The sequence below is a fragment of the Neolamprologus multifasciatus genome, chromosome 5, assembly GCF_963576455.1.
Source record: "Neolamprologus multifasciatus chromosome 5, fNeoMul1.2, whole genome shotgun sequence".
Lineage (NCBI taxonomy): Eukaryota > Metazoa > Chordata > Actinopteri > Cichliformes > Cichlidae > Neolamprologus > Neolamprologus multifasciatus.
In genome coordinates this window covers 27,468,771-27,482,642 of record NC_140443.1, presented here as the reverse complement: position 1 = coordinate 27,482,642, position 13,872 = coordinate 27,468,771, and the positions used below count along the sequence as shown (strand labels likewise).

General features: G+C 38.2%; 1 protein-coding gene across 1 annotated transcript; it reads left to right on the top strand.

Annotated features, from left to right (window-relative positions):
• The first annotated feature begins 63 nt into the window (after nt 1-63).
• On the top strand, nt 64-4,403 carry drd5a (dopamine receptor D5a). The gene has a single exon (XM_085160228.1). The coding sequence runs from the start codon at nt 452-454 to the stop codon at nt 1,832-1,834; it is 1,383 nt and encodes a 460-aa protein (XP_085016354.1). The 5' UTR covers nt 64-451; the 3' UTR covers nt 1,835-4,403.
• The last annotated feature ends 9,469 nt before the right edge of the window (nt 4,404-13,872 follow it).

The window sequence follows — 13,872 nt, the reverse complement described above, 5'->3', positions numbered from 1 at the left end:
ACACAAGAAAAAAATCCCTGAAAATGCCGAATGCTCTATACCCAGTTCCGACGCAGTGAACTGCTGTGCGTAATACGTGCATGTTACGCACAGCAGTGTCAGTGTATGCGCACAGCCCTGGCTAAGTTAGTGTGTTGGGACTCCCTCCTTACCCACGCTACGCTCAGGATATCTTGTGCAGAAAGCTTCAAAGTGGAAGCCAGGTCAGACGATCCGACCGTAAAGGCTGCAACATGCGCCCGCCACTACGTGCTGCGTTTCAGCCCCTCAGCGCACCTGACACGTCGCCTGGCTCCCTTTTAACACGCGCAATTGTCTCGTTCCCTCTGTTTCGCACTCCACATGAGGCTGGCAGCCAGGCTGATCATTGGGGACAAAACAATGGTTGGCCGATAACTGAGCCCGTCCCCGCGCACGGAGCAATGGACTTCAGTTTTACTTGAAGAGGCAAATGGAGAATCCAGCAAAGTATCTCTCGTCAGTGCAGGGTATTGACTCTGCGCGGGCACCCCTCGGAGAGATTATGTGGAACAGTACTGAAACTGAGGCAAAAAGCGACGGGAGAAGGGATATGGTGGCACGCACAGTGACGGGCTGTCTGCTTTCTCTGCTTATCCTATGGACCCTGCTGGGGAACATCTTGGTCTGTTCCGCGGTGCTGCGCTTTCGGCACCTACGGACCAAAGTCACCAACATTTTCATCGTGTCCCTAGCGCTGTCGGATTTATTCGTAGCCGTCCTGGTCATGCCCTGGAAAGCTGTGGCAGAAGTAGCTGGCTATTGGCCGTTTGGCACTTTCTGTAATGTGTGGGTTGCTTTTGATATTATGTGCTCCACCGCCTCCATCCTTAACCTCTGCATTATCAGCGTGGATAGATACTGGGCCATCTCCAGTCCCTTCCGCTACGAAAGGAAAATGACCCAGCGAGTTGCCTTTGTTATGATCAGCATCACTTGGACGTTGTCTGTGCTTATTTCATTCATACCGGTCCAGCTAAACTGGCACAAAGCCAGTGGTGACGACGTGGTTGGGGCGCACAACTCTTCCATAAGTAGGCAGGTAGAGGAAAACTGCGACTCCAGTCTGAGCAGAGAGTATGCGATATCCTCCTCCTTGATAAGTTTTTATATCCCAGTGGCAATTATGATTGTAACATATACCAGGATATATCGGATTGCGCAAATACAAATTAGAAGAATAGCCTCTCTGGAGAGAGCGGCAGAACATGCGCAAAGTTGCAGGACCAACAGAATAGAGTGCCAACACCACAACACACTGAAAACGTCGATTAAACGTGAAACCAAAGTGTTCAAAACTCTGTCGGTGATCATGGGTGTCTTTGTGTGTTGCTGGCTACCTTTCTTCGTTTTAAACTGCATGGTCCCGTTCTGCGACAGGCCGGCGGCAGACCGGGATGCGGGTCTTCCGTGCGTAAGCGAGACGACCTTTGACGTCTTCGTGTGGTTCGGCTGGACCAACTCCTCCCTGAATCCCATCATATACGCCTTCAACGCTGAGTTCAGGAAGGCCTTCGCCAGCCTCTTGGGCTGCCGCTATTTCTGCTCCAACACGCCAGTGGAAACTGTTAACATCAGCAACGAGCTGGTGTCGTATAACCAAGATACCCTCATCCACAAAGAAATCGCGAACGCTTATGTGAATATGATCCCCAATGTTGTTGAATGTATCGAGCATGAGGAGACTTTCGACAGGATTTCACAATTTTCTCACAACCACGAAAACGCCACCGACTCGGTTTGTGACCTGGAGGACTGCGAGGCAGACATCAGCCTTGACAGGATGTCACCATTCACACCCAATGGATTACACTGACTCCACACCTTGTCTCTCCCCGTGCGTAATTGGATGTATTGGTAATAATTTCATTGTTCACTCAGCTCTTTGCCTCTTCACAGGAGGTTTCTGTGCAGCAGCCCTTGCTTCTGGGTTCAGGGCTGTCTTGGAACCCTCTAACGGACACTTAAGCAGGGGCATGTCTCTGCAGCCACAAGGCCAACCTGACATGAAATGTGATGTTGTCTTGTTGTCTGAAACAAATTTGATGTGTAGGTGTTTATTTAAATGACAAGTGAAGTCTGTGTTCCTTTGTTCAAGGTTCAGTGTTGCTAAAGCTGTTGTTTACTCAGAGGCTTTAATGGCACCATCGTCTAATGTCCATCATGACTGAGGGAAAGTGTTTGTAAAAACAAGACTATTTGCTGCTTAATAACTTCATGTGTATCCAGTGTTCGCCTTTCCACTGAATATGAAAACTGGGGGAAAGCCTTACAGACAGTGAAACCAAGACAGTCAAATGCAGTTATTTCAGAGCCTTATAGCTTATTCAAATAACAGCTTTGAGACATAAAAGGAATGTGTCCTGTAGAATTCAAGTTACACAATGCCAAAATGCAGTATTAAAGCGTTTTGCCACTGCACCACCCCAGTGACTCTTCAACATGCCTGGATGATAAAAATCACATAATCTAATGCTATAAATACAAAAAAAGGGGAATCTGTGTGCATGTGACTACGATTCATTGGAGTAATTTCAACAATTAAAATGGTTACTACTTTTTGTGATCATTTATTTCTCATTGAGGCCAAAACTACTGTAATGCTTCTGCTTTATGAGCCCGATTCAACTCTGATTGAAATAACTAAAAGGAGAAAGATTGACCAAAGACTTCAAGGAGAGCATTGATAGACACAACAAGGGTGCAGTGTCATGTCAGCTAGAGGAAATGTTACTATAGAAGCCTAAATACATGTGTGGCCATTGGCCCAACACAACTGGATGTCATGCATCACCTCTCCTACATTTCTCTCTTATCTTTGTACTGTACAGATGACCTGATCTGAATGTATACTACTGTCCTTTAAACAGTGAAGTGTGTCATCATTTGTCTAATAAAATGCTGTCATGCATCAGAGTGAGTTGGTATCTTCGCGAACCCGATATTCACGTTAACGGGATTTCAGGTGGTTTCTGTGCAGCTTGGAGAATTTTATTTTAAGCATAACAGGAAGTGAGTTCATTCTTATGCACATCCACATCTGACCCGTTCTTTTGATGTGTTTCTTCTTTTGGTATTTTGCATTCTTTGAACATCTTAACAGCTGAGATTGACAGGAAGTGTTGGCAGAGAAACAACTAGTGAGGGGGCATGACATGCACCAGAAGTGCACTCAAAATGAAGAACGTTGTGGTTACTTGGTTACATGGTATACAAGCTGCTGCCCCACCAAGACTTGATTTGACCTGTCTTCCACAGGTTTGGGCAGCTGGTGTATTTTCTCTGACACACGAAGAAAGGTTTGAAGTCTGAATGGCACAGTTGTGTAGGTAAGGCAATACAAAGAGCAGAACACGGAGGCGAAGCAGCTCGTTTTTGTACTTACAATTTATTTTTCTGTAAAGCAATATTTTTATTTAATGTAGAAATCAATCAATGTTTAGACGTCGTAAATACAAAAAAAACACGAGATTATTAATTCCCAAATAACTTCATTTGCATTTTTTGAAAATTTTCTTTTTATTTTGTATGAACTCAGGTTTTTATTATTAACCCAGGATGTTCTGTTCGCTGTAATTCATTACCTGATTTATGCTGCCAGTGGTGGAAGAATTATTTAGACAGTGTACTTAAATGGGAACTCTACATTGGTAAGCAGCTTCCTGTAACCTACCTATTAAAAAAAGAACGTTTTTGTCTCTTGGCAGGGAGACGCAAACAGATTCTGCATGACATCTGTGAGTTTTATTTGAGGTGTCACTTTAAGACACCAAGTTAAAAAAACAAACAACCAGAAGAACATGCTGGGCTACTCATGTATGCTTGAGGTTATTTGCCGTTATTGGCGTCAGACATTCAAATTTCTGAGAAAATTGAAGCTGGTAAAATTGTGGGTAATACAAGCAGATTTTGAAAAGGAAGAAAACTGAGTAAAAAAAAAGAATTTCATGTTGCTTAAAGCACAAGCTTTATAGTCTGAGTCTGGTGACGTTACAGGAGTCCAAAACTAAAGAAGAGAAAACGCTGTAAAAATATGCAAAAGCATTTAACTTGAGTCAGTCATGCCTTCAAAATAATTTAAAAGCTGTAGTTGTATTTTAATTATCTAAATCCATCCACTGTATCACGAGTTTATAACAGGCTTCCCATGTAAAATATAAGAAAATAGTGGAATAATGAGTACTATATTTACTTAAATACTATTACTTATTTTGCTATATAATAACTCAAATATTAAATAAACCATTCAAAAATAGATGTTTTGATGTCTAAACAGTCACATTTTATTTCCTCTGCAGCTCTTTTTTATATTTGATAAGTGAATTAACGTTTTCAGTGTAGAATTAACTGCTAACAATTACAATAGAGTAAGATATGATAGCACGAAATATATATATAATATAATAATATAATAATAATAATAATAATATAAATATATATATATAAAGACATACACTTTTGCTGGCCACACAAAATATCAAGACATAGCTGAAAATTTATATTCCAACAACACTAAAAAACAGAAGTTTAAAGCCTCATTGCATGCCTCAAACCTAAAGTTATAACTCAAGTGATGGAGAAAAAAATAATCTACGTCCACACAGATATCCAAATGCGCTCTAAATGACACAGCTGTTCTTCTGCAAAGTCTCCCTTGACACATTTTTCTTTTCTTTTTTTGTTGGAAATTAAGTTATGTTCCCTCATAAGAGAAAATTTCACACAGATGCCAGGGGAATACAATTAAATGACACTGAGAAGAAAGCCTGTTATAACTGGAGCCCCGAGGCTGCGCTTCAATGTTATACTAACCTACCACCTCATTCCCATTGCTGGTCAGTGTTTCTCTCATTTGGATGAAAGGCGGGTGATGGCAGGAGGGGACTGATAAAACAGGCTGCTTCTGACAGAATTGGAAAGTAGGTGATACCTCAGCAAGTACACATCAGACTTTGACTGATGATTTAGCAGTGACTGGTAGCATCATATTCAGGGCTTAAGGAGTGATGCACTTTGACCCTTTATTTTTTATTAATTGCATCAGGGGTATAATTAAAGTAGGAGGTTTTGATGTCAGATTTCCTGGGTCATGACATCTACTTGAACTGACACAGGAGTAAAACATATTTAAGGCTTTTTTTTAAGCATTCATTCATTAAATGAGTGAAAAACAGGGAAGTAGAAGAATTCCAGGTTACGAGCTGTTTATTCATTCTCTGTGCTGTGCCATTGCAGTGTGGAACAGATTTGAAAGGTGGTTTGACCTCGATATACAGGCATGACAGGAGAGCTGGAGAGGAAGTAGAGGCAGGCTTTAGGGGGGTTACACCATCCGTCAGGACACATTCATCAAAATCACTCTGCACGCACACACGCACACGCAGCCAGCCACATGAAGCACACGCATTCAGAACATTCAAAACCACCGCTACAAGAGATTTGCTCGAATCTGTCTTTTTTACCTTGCTAGAAAGTAGACACACTACTTTTTTTTTCATTTCACTCCCTCACTGGGTTCTCAGCATGTCTTTTTCCTTATTCTTCAGAAGATTTCAGTCATCTTAGAAAAAGCAGAAGAGGCAGTTGTTTCTTTTCCTTTTTTGAATGGTGTGAGCTGCGAGCAGGGTAAAAGGGCCCTTTAATTACCCTAACTCAAACCTGGCCTGTATTATGGGATAACCCATCACTACCTACAGATGGCAGTTTCAAAATCATGGACAAGTTCCAAAAAATGTCGAAAATTAAGTATTAAGCTACGCAGCTTTGTTGACTTTTTTTTTAAAACTGCAAGACATGGCTGACTGTGTCAGTGCTTCAAACTGGCTGACACTGTTTACGTGAAGAAAAAAGTGTTCCCTTTGAAAATATTAAACAGCTACAAGCATGTTTTACAAGGAAAACATCAGTAAAGAGTGCAACAACAATAAAAATAAATGGCAGAAAATTTGCAGCGGCGGTGAACAGTGTTTATCTAGCAGCTGATGTGAGCATCAAACTTCTTCAAAAAAAATTCAAAAAGAAAATGCATAATGCAATGTTGATGCTTTTTACCGGAATTTCTCCACTGAGACTTCAGGGTAGCTGCGTGATCACAGGAACCTGCCAAAGGAAATTGGACATGGCAAGTGACAGCCAGGAGGTGAGCACAGGTAACATTTGGCAGGAATTAATATCATGATTTTTTTTTTAATTTAAAGAAGAAAGACTATGCTGTGCAATGCTTGTTTAGGTCTGCTACCATGATTAGCTGGTAGAAGTCACTGATTGTTACCAGTGTGACTCAGTTCTGAGTTAGCCTCGGGGTAGAGTGGGCTTGAAATAAGTTAGACTGTATTTTTCTAGGAGACTATAATTTGCATTTGTCTACCCCAAGAGTGCAGTATGGTTTGAAAATATAGATCAGTATAACATTTCTGAGTGAAATCTCACTAATATTAATGTCTCTCCATCTTATTCCTTCACTTTTCATCCTACACCGACACTGTCATGATCCACTTAGACAATGACTCTTTCAACTCCACTAAAATTTTAACAATTGAATCTCTTTCCTTCTCGAGATAAAAAAAGAAACTTTCTCACTTAGGCTGTCTTTTGAACTGCATTGTTAAAGAAGCGCTCTCTTTCAAAATCACCAAAACACTGTTGCACACCTGTATTAGAACAGTTCAACTTTGAAGATCAGACATTCCTCTCTGACACTTTCTTTTAACTGTTGCTGCCATACCATCCTTTTCCTCTCTCTGACACAGTCTGAGGTTTTGAGTTACTCTGGTGAGCTTGAATGCAGAGACTGACTGGTGTCTATTTCCCCAAAAGGCTCCATGTCCTGCACAAACTCTCACGTGGGCAGAGCAAAACAGGTGATGTTGAGGCAAGACTCAGTTTGGAGTGTTTGTGGTTTCAGTACAAACAGTTTCTCTCTGAATGAGAGGGACAGAACAGGAAATACAAGAACAAGAATATACACTTTTAAGGGGGAAAAGTAGTTGCCAGTATTTATTTATTTATTAGAATTAGCCAAATGCTATTATTCTAAATATTATTCTGTTATACTGTTGTTTTGATTTGGTGCTATATAAATAAAACTGAATTGATAGGAACACAACAATAACTCAAATAACAACTTGTTACTACAAAAGCTATGCACAAGAGCACATCTGAATGCACAATGCATCAAACCTTAAAGCAGAGACAAACATATATTAACATTTTAACAGTGAGGAAGTCTGATAAATTATTTTCATAAGGGCCATCTGGATGTGCAACATAGCATCTTACCAACGCACAGACTGGCTGGAGTCGGCCTTAAAAATGAAACTTCTCCCCATTAGCTAGCCCACTGGAACTTCTTTTTTTTTCATGACAGTAATGCTGTCTGTACCAGACATTTAGTGACTTCTACTGAAGGAATCCTGACCAAGTGCCAGTATAGAGCAAGTCTGAAGCCAGATTGCTCTCATTTGGAAAACAAAACAAAGTTTACAGATGGCTGACATTGTGAGCAGCCAACATTACAATGTACTAAAAAAAGAAAGGGCTTCTATATAACTATGAATAAAATATTAATAAATACTGGCCGATTCTCAGAAATGTAGAAAATCATGCTGCTTATAATAAAAAAAAACCCTTAAAAAACCAAATTAAAATATCTTTTTATTGTGAGAAAAGATCCCCGTTCTTGCAGCGCTTAGAAAAAAAACCAGAAAACACCGAACTGACGGGGCCTCTTCTTATAATTAAAACAGCTCTATCACAATAAAGAGATAAAAAAAATCCCACTGTTGTAATCATGGCATGGTGAGTCATAATTATGAGGTCCTCTTTTGAAAATATTGTGGTAATTTCTGGATATGCAGTTATAAGTTATAATTACATGAATTTTTTTTCCATTGATAACTGAAGAAGAAATATTGTTTCTTTCCATAATCTTCCTCTGAGAGGTGAAAAATATTCACGCAATCAGTTGCGGAGAAATCAGCTACTGAAAACTGTATTCAGGTTTAAATAGTCATATGTCACTATAATTTAATTGTTTCATCAAAATGACCACTGTGTGAATCACCTGCCAGACTCCATATGGGAATGAAAGCCCTGAGGCAAGCGTTATGTAGTTTTACAAGGAGGATGAAAGCATAAAATGGAAAATGCTGCATGGAGAGCAATGATGCAGTGCTCTTATGTACAAAAATCTGAGCTTTAAGTTAATACTTTAAGATCTGGTGGTTATAAATCAATAATGTGTGGATCTTTTGCTCTGTGACTCTTCATCGCCTTGCATTTTGTTATTGTCATGTAGCAGACATCGTTCAGATAAATCTGCTCTGTGGAAAATTGGAGTTCACGCGACAAGGTCAGGTGCACATTTGTAACACTTTGGAATTGAACAGCAAGAGTCCATCTATCAGCTAAGACTAACTGTTAATTATGGACACGAATAATTTCATTTGTTTCAGTTTGAGCTCTCTCCCTCACATCGTGATGTGATTTTTAAATACTTTGTAAGGAGGTATTTTAATTGATCTTACAACCCTATATTAAATTTGAATGTGAATAAAAACATGCAATGATTTATAAATTGTCAGAACTTTTACACTATAAGTTATTGCACTTGGACTTATTTTAATCACTTTAATTCATGTTACTAATTAAGTTGCCAATATTGTTTTATGACCTTGTAGATTAAAATATATGAAATGATTTCAGCTACAGTACTTTATTATTTGTTTTATGTACAACATTTTGCTTGTTACGGCCTCTTGTAAAAGGTGTTACTGCTGCTACTGCTCATGTTGGGACTGGTCAGACTGTAGAAGTCTGAGTAATATTTAGATATAAGAGAAGAGTGAAAACAGTCAAGTTCACATTTTCCTGTTTTGTTACTGTTTAATGCAAAAGATCTACATCTAATAAAAACTCACTACCTATACTGTAGCTGTCTTGTGTGGTTTTTCAGATCTTTTGGGTTTTGTTGAAAGAAAGTTTTTTTCTATCTCACTTTTGGTTTTTAGGCCTAATGAAGGTCTCCCTCACTTGCACTTTCTTAGGCCTTGTATTTCAAATTACAGCGAAAAGCTATAAGACACAAATTCAATGCTTTATGCTCCATTTGTCATGAAATAACAAGGGAACAAGCCTCACCTAGCCATGAAACTGCCTGTCAGTCAAGTGTCAAATTATTTTGGAGACCCTGAAAATGAGGGACTATGTGAGGAAAAAAGGAAAGAAAGGATGTCTGGAATATATAAACAGTTAATTCATTTTTGGGGGGTAAAAACCCCTTGCATTAAGCTGAAAGTCTGCATGTCAGTCACATCCTAATTGTTTCTTTTTCAAATCCATCGTGGGACTAAAGGGACAGGGACTAAACTACAAAGATTGTATCTTTTGTTGGGTCCAACAAAACATGGTGTCCACAATAAAACTAAACATGTAAAGAATACACATTATATTATTTGATAATTTATTTTAACCTCTTAAGCCCCAACGCCCCCTGATACGGGGGCAAAAAGCAGGAGATCAGGTAGGCTTGGGGCTTAAGAGGTTAAATGTATACAATTAGGACAAATAACTAAAATCCAAAAATAGTATGTATATTTTGATCTTATTTAGGAATTTTAGAGATTTAAAAGAAAAATCATTTCAGCATAAAATCATCCCTGGAGCTTTTATGATAGCAGTGCACTTTTGCTTTATTTAAGAAACAGTTATCCCTTTAAAAGTGCAGAAAAAAAAGTTATTACCCCCCACACAAAAAAAAACCACAGAGACAGATAAGAAATCAGGAGGGGGACAAAGTCACAGTACTGCAAATAATCGTTTACTTTCATATAAATGTCATCATTTTGTTGTGGACACAGAATTGCAAAAGAGACTGTATGAAAAGTGTCATTCCCTCCCAGTTTTATACATTCCATGTTTAGAAGAGTTTAAAAATAATAAATGTGCTATAATTTATGGAGGGAAACAGATATTTAGTGTAGATCTGTAATTTATATAGGTATAAATATTATCCTCAGAGGACACTCCAACTAAGCTATAAAATGCTTTAATAAGAACAAATATATGTCTGTGGGGTTCGCAGGTGTCTGAAAATGAAACTTCACTTCTTTGAGGGCAAAACTGTAAAATAGATTTTTCAGCTGTTTACATTCCTGGCAGTTCTGGTGAAGCCATCTCTGGTACAAGATTTTAAAAGAGAGGTATGTGTCAAAGGAATTCCTCTATTGTAAGTTTTTCATGATAAGGACAACATTAAACAAAATTAATTTCTTAACCATGCTCACCAGACACTTTACTAGGCACACATGGCTAGATTCTGGTTGCCCTCCCCTTTGTTTTTAGAACTGCTTTAGTTCTTCATGACATTGATTCAATAAGATGGTAGGAATGTGGATCAGAGACTTTGGTCCATATTGAAATGACAGCATGATATACAGCCATATATCCAGCACCTGTCTGGCTATCTGATACCAACAAGAATATCACATTTACCTAGATCACCTTTGTAATTTGGAGACGTCTTGGCCATATCTCCATGGATAAATACATTGGTTTGCGGCCAAATAATTGGTTAATTAGATATTTCTGTTAACAGGCAAATGAACAGGCATACCTAATAAAGTGGCTGGTGAGTGTATACCCTAAAACACTTTAAAGAAATACAAGACCTTGGATGATGCCCTCATCTTCTCAAGGGAAAGGACTCAGCACTTCCCGTAACACAGGTCATCCCTTCAGGTTAACTGCACACAAAGGTGATGGTGCAATCTCGCAACAAGACAATGACAAATGTGACAGCATTTGGAGACTTAAAGCACTGATTATCATAAAATCTATTATTTCATAGCAGACCTGTATGAGTCATAGTCTCTTTCTGGTCTGACTCCTCCTGTGATGATGGGCAGAAGCAGAAGAGTGAAACTTTGTTCCAGCTGCTTTGATTGGACCAAACTGAGTTAGGCTCTGCTGAGAGTGCATTTAAGAAATTATCTCTGTGAGCAGTATGACAGTTTCTGGTGTGATTATACGATTTAGTGCAGTTATTTGTCTTTTGGCTCTAACATGTACTCTACTTAACAAAGCTCATTTAGCTTCATTCAGTCACGTTACTCCTAGTTTACTTGTTAATGTACACAGTGACTTTATAACAGCTGTTATACAATTAATTGTATATTTATCATTACCGGTGTTGCAAACAAATATGCTGTAATTTGCTTGTCCTGAAGTATGAGTCAACCATAAATTCAGACAGGGAATTATTTTTGTTTTCTTTTTCTTTTCATAGATTATGTTAAAAATAACAGCAACAGCAATGTGTGTGTTCATAAATATGGCTATTAAATAAAATTATAAGGTCTTGAAGATTTATGTCTTAATGAGGTATGTGCATACTGTTATTTGAAATAACAGTCACTGTTGTTAGAGCTTTATATATATATATATAAAGCTCAACACATATATGTGTTGGTATTTTTCAAGTAGTAGTTTGTTTCTGGAAAATAATCTCACAGTGTGAACTATAATCCCTTTGATTTGAGCCCCGTAGTCGCAATAACAAATCCCACATTTAGAGTAATTAATTGTAGAGGATAGATTAATACCATAAACCCACCTTTTAATTTGACTGTTTGTTTTTTTAAACTTATCTGTCATTGTCTTTAAATCTGGTTGACAATTTATTTTTATTTTTTTTTAAAGTATAATTTGCAAACAGAAGAATATTCTTTGCGTTGTTATGGATGGGCATGAGTGAAGACCCCACTTTAAACTGCAAAGGACAAGCTCTCTAAGTGCTCTAAAAAACTGAAACCAATGTGACATTTTAGATGAACAAAGAGATACTTAAGTCTGTTTGTACTCATGAAATCCTCGTAATGCTTAACATTATACCCTTGCAGTTAGCTTTTATATAAGCAGTGCGCTAACAGCTAACAGCACAGGTCAACACATACTTATAGCTATAGGCAGCAAGATATGAAGTTTGTCCTCAACTGTGTTGACATTACAACCTGTAATAACAGAGTAATTACATATAATACCATTTGAAACCCTTCTGACAATACCTATAATACACGTGATTTAAAATGACAGATTACTTCCTCTTATGCTCTAAACATCATCTCTTTGCTCCTCTCTACATTACTATGCACTGTACTAGTTCAGATTAGGCAAACATCCACTCACTCCACTACTTTATCTACTTCCTAGCTGTAGGGTTTGCTTTGACAGCTCCATGACAACTTTGACCAAAGTTACATGTAATCCTTGGGACTCAGGGAGTCCTGTGTGAAAGTGGCTAATCCCACCGGTGCCTCTAATAAGGCAAGCCTCGCGTCTGCCAAAATTATTCAACAATGTCAATATTTTCCTCCCACATCACTTCACTATCCTGCTTATTATCCAGTTAAGCTCCAGCAAAGGGCACCTTTTTGTCTGAGAGGGAATTGACTAAAACTCCAAAAATAAAAAATTCATGAACAATTAACCTGATCCGTGACTGAAGTTTACTTATTCTGATTAAACGGTTGCTGCGGCACATTACTGTGATACTTTCAGAGTCAAAACAGTTTGCATGCAATGGTGTAGTGTGGCAATACTGATGGAAAGGTAAGAAAAGTACGGTCAGATATAAATCCAACATGCAATGCCAGCTGCAAAGCTGCAACATGCAAAGTGTGCTGAAGGATAAACGTGCTCATGCAAAATACTGACTTTCAAGTTCATTAGAACTATACGAAACTTTGCTTATGCTTTATAAACTGCAGTTTCATATATGTTTGCACATGTTTCAATAAATTTTCCAATTTTCCTTTCAAAGTTTAAAGAAATTAAGGCTCAGAACCTTTCCACACTACTGTATACAAAATGTAAAGACATGAGTTTAAAATGAAAGCTGGCTCCACTCTCTAGGCCTTTGTTTCAGCAGATTGTAGTGAATAGTCATGCACCTTAGTTTGATTTCAGCAGTTTCCAGCAATATTTCCATCTGCTTGCATATAAAGTTATTTTATTCATGAAGCAAACAATTGTTTGTTTGTTTTTTATTAATGCTTTCTACAGAAACAGGATACTGTGATTGCCTCTACATGCAGGGAGAGAGAGGGAGAGCGAGAGAGAGAGAGTATGTCAACAACCTTCAATTCAATTCCCATTAGACGCTAATTGTTTAGATTAGTGATCTCAGCTTCTTAGTCTGCAGCTTATGCTGACCGAATCCATGCATTTGCAATCTGAAATAGTTTCCTGCTTGTTAATAATTGCTATTCAGTCCCCACAAGACCACAACTCATGACGCCATTGATGCGTCAGGTACGTACTGTACTGTATCCTGTTTCCTCTGGTCCCCACAGTGATCAGGTAATTACTATCAAAATTGGATCCACTGACAAACAACAAAACATTTACTGGTAGAATTACATTGGATTTGGTAATAACTGAATATTTCATTAGTCTTGAACAGTGAGGTGAAAATGCGATATTATCCACCAGGCGAACAAACCACCCCGGGTCAAGTAGTTTTATAATGTGAAACGTCATGAAATGCAGAATATAATCATCACACATGAGTCTCATGTGTTGATCATAACACAAAAAACCAAAAGTCTTTGTATTTTGTTGAACACACTCAGAACATTTTATAGTTTTGTTTGTTTGTTTTATTTTGTTTTGGTTTTGGTTCACTTGTTTGCTTTTTATGGTGACATCTGTTGATCTTGGAACCACGGCATTTCTATTTTTATATTAGTACAGAATAATAGCATTATTCTACTTACCTCTGAAGAAACATGCATCTAGATGAAGAAGATAATAAACCACAAGCAATTACATCAACATTTTTTTTACAACACTTCAAAG

Bases quoted from the DNA above. Each gene is read 5' to 3' on its own strand.
- drd5a (XM_085160228.1), top strand. From the start codon at position 452: ATGGAGAATCCAGCAAAGTATCTCTCGTCAGTGCAGGGTATTGACTCT.